The sequence below is a fragment of the Emiliania huxleyi genome (assembly GCF_000372725.1).
Source record: "Emiliania huxleyi CCMP1516 unplaced genomic scaffold EMIHUscaffold_83, whole genome shotgun sequence".
Classification (NCBI taxonomy): domain Eukaryota; phylum Haptophyta; order Isochrysidales; family Noelaerhabdaceae; genus Emiliania; species Emiliania huxleyi.
The window spans coordinates 360,611-363,527 of record NW_005195801.1 but is presented as its reverse complement, the minus strand read 5'-3'; the positions used below and the strand labels follow the sequence as shown (position 1 = coordinate 363,527).

Below are 2,917 nucleotides of genomic sequence, written 5' to 3'. Positions count from 1 at the left end.
AAAAGGGGGGACCTAGATGGCGACGATAAGGTAAGGCTATAGCACAAATGAACGCCCAGGCTGAATTTGTTGCCTCAGGGACCCAAGCCTTCATTTTATTAGGAGAAGGCGTTCCCCGCCACCCCTATCTGGCCGAAGCAGACAAGCCCCCCCCCCCCTCCCCCTCCAGGTACCTCAAGCTCTCCTTCGCAAGCACGCGCCACCTGGTCGACGTGCGCAGGGTGCTGCTCCCCGTCGCGCAGCGCAACAAGCAGCGCGGCCGCGCGAAGCTCGCCTTCGCCACGGACGAGGCGCGCGAGGACTGGCTCGAGAAGGTCGACGACGTGCGCGAGTACGACGTGCGCACCGCCAGAGATGGGGGAGAGACGGGGGAGATACGGGGGAGATACGGGGGGTCTATGAGGGAGAGATGGCGAGTACGACGTGCCGCCGCACCGCCACCGCGCTTGCGACCGATGCATCGAGCGGCCGTGGTGCATGACTCCTCTCTCGGTGGCCTCCCACAGGTGCCGTACCACCACCGCGTCGCCATCGACACGGGACGGCGCGTCGGCCTCTGGTACACTGTGCGCGAGGAGGCGGGCGTCACGACGCTGTCGCCATGCGAGGAGCGCAAGGCGCCTCCGCTCTGCCTCCCCCCCCCACCACCACCACCACACACACACCACACCCACCCTTCCCCTCCACACACACACACACACACACACACACACACACACACACCGCTCACCCACGCGCACCGGGCCTTGCACCTTGAATGCCGTTGGGGGCTCTTGTCGTCCAGACGTGCAGTCGCGAGGGACTAGCCTGGCCCTCGCCCCACCACCTCGTGTGTGTGGAGAAGTTTACCTTACCTTACCGTACCAGGCCTTCGGCGAGCCTCGCGTGCTCGCCTACGACATCGAGTGCGCCACGCCGCCGCCCAAGCCGGACATGGCGGCGGCGCGTCCCTGACGCGTCCCTGACACGTCCCTGACACGTCCCAGGTGCGTCAAGCAGCCGCTAAAGTTTCCGGACGCGACGATCGACCCGGTGATGATGATCTCGTACATGAGATCTCCCCAGATCTCCCCACATCTCCCCACATCTCCGTGATGACTGCACCCCAGGTGATGTTGATCTCGTACCCCTAACCCTAACCCTAACCCCAACCCCAACCCTAACCCTAACCCTAACCCTAACCCTAACCCTAACCCTAACCCAGGTGATGATGATCTCGTACATGGTCTGTTCACAGACGGCGAGGTGTGAAGAGACGCCGTTCACACCGCAGGTGATGATGATCTCGTACATGGTCGACGGGCAGGGCTACCTCATCATCAACCGCGAGACCGTGTCGGAGGAGTCCGACGTCCCTTGGGTGCACGCCGCAGGTGTGGACGGCGCCTCTTCACACCTCGGCGTCTGTGAACAGGACATCGAGTCGTTCGAGTACACGCCCAAGCCCGAGTTCCCGGGGCCCTTCCAGGCACACACACACACACACACACACACACACACACACACACACACACACACGCACACACACACACATACACACACACACACACACACACACCGCTCACCCACGCGCACCGGGCCTTGCACTTTGGATGCCGTGGGGCTCCTGTCGTCACCTGTACCCTTACCCGCACGTCTTCAACGAGAGGGACGAGATATGGGGAGATATGGGGAGATATGGGGAGATATGGGGAGATAGAATACCCTTACCCGCAGGTCTTCAACGAGAGGGACGAGATATGGGGAGATATGGGGAGATATGGGGAGATATGATACCCCTACCCGCAGGTCTTCAACGAGAGGGACGAGATATGGGGAGATATGGGGAGATATGGGGAGATATGATACCCCTACCCGCAGGTCTTCAACGAGCGGGACGAGATATGGGGAGATATGGGGAGATATGGGGAGATATGATACCCTTACCCGCAGGTCTTCAACGAGCGGGACGAGGCCGCCACGCTGCGCCGCTTCGTGCTGCACATCCAGCAGCTCAAGCCGCACATCGTCGTCACGTACAACGGCTCCGACTCCCCAGATCTCCCCAGATCTCCCCCTATCTCCCCCTATCTTCCCCATATCTCCCCCTTCTCCCCATATCTACCCCTATCTACCCCTATCTCCCCCTATCTCCCCCTATCTTCCCCATATCTCCCACATCTCCCCCTATCTCCCCCTATCTCCCCACATCTCCCCCTATCTCCCCATATCGCCCGAGCTCACCCGAGCTCACCCGAGCTCACCCGAGCTCACCCGAGCTCACCCGAGCTCACCCGAGCTCACCCGAGCTCACCCGAGCTCACCCGAGCGCAGGCGACAACTTCGATTTCCCGTACGTCAAGAAGCGCTGCGAGGTGCACGCCATTGACCTCAACGCCGAGATCGGCTCCGACACCTCCGCGGCCCGGCGACGGCTAATGGTGGGCAGAAGCGGACTCTGACTTGCATGTGACTAGGCTTCGACACCTCCGCGGGCGACAACGGCGCGTACTTCGTCTCGCCCTCGATCACGCACATCGACTGCACCCACCGACACCACTCGCCGCGCCTCCCCGTGGCGCGCGGCGTCTCTTCACGGCCGGCGGGTGTGAACAGGCATCCACTGGGTGAAGCGGGACTCGTACCTCCCCGCCGGCTCGCACGGCCTCAAGGCGAGGCGCGCCGCGCCAGGCTGCTCGATGCACGGGTCCGTTCATTGGTCCGTGCGTTGGTGCGTAGGCGGTGTGCCGCGCCAAGCTCGGGTACGAGCCGCACGAGATCGACCCCGAGGACATGACGCGCTACGCCATCGAGGAACCCCCCCCCCCCCCCCCCCAAAAACAAAAAAAAACCCACCCCCCCCCCCCCCCCCAACCCACCCCCCCTTTTCCCCCAAGCCAAAAACCGAAGGGGGGCGGCGGCGCCCCCCAAAAAATCG

At 62.9% G+C, this 2,917-nt stretch overlaps 1 protein-coding gene across 1 annotated transcript in view; it reads left to right on the top strand.

The window, feature by feature from the left end:
• Window positions 1-2,917, top strand: part of POLE1 (DNA polymerase epsilon catalytic subunit A/1) — a gene marked incomplete at both ends in the record, with an annotated part of 23,516 nt that overhangs the window by 1,063 nt on the left and 19,536 nt on the right. The window contains 8 exons of the mRNA XM_005758945.1: window positions 170-338; window positions 507-566; window positions 868-905; window positions 987-1,032; window positions 1,205-1,225; window positions 1,274-1,373; window positions 2,457-2,585; window positions 2,719-2,741. Of these exons, the coding sequence (XP_005759002.1) occupies window positions 170-338; window positions 507-566; window positions 868-905; window positions 987-1,032; window positions 1,205-1,225; window positions 1,274-1,373; window positions 2,457-2,585; window positions 2,719-2,741 (586 nt within the window). The remainder of the gene's footprint in view (window positions 1-169; window positions 339-506; window positions 567-867; window positions 906-986; window positions 1,033-1,204; window positions 1,226-1,273; window positions 1,374-2,456; window positions 2,586-2,718; window positions 2,742-2,917) is intronic.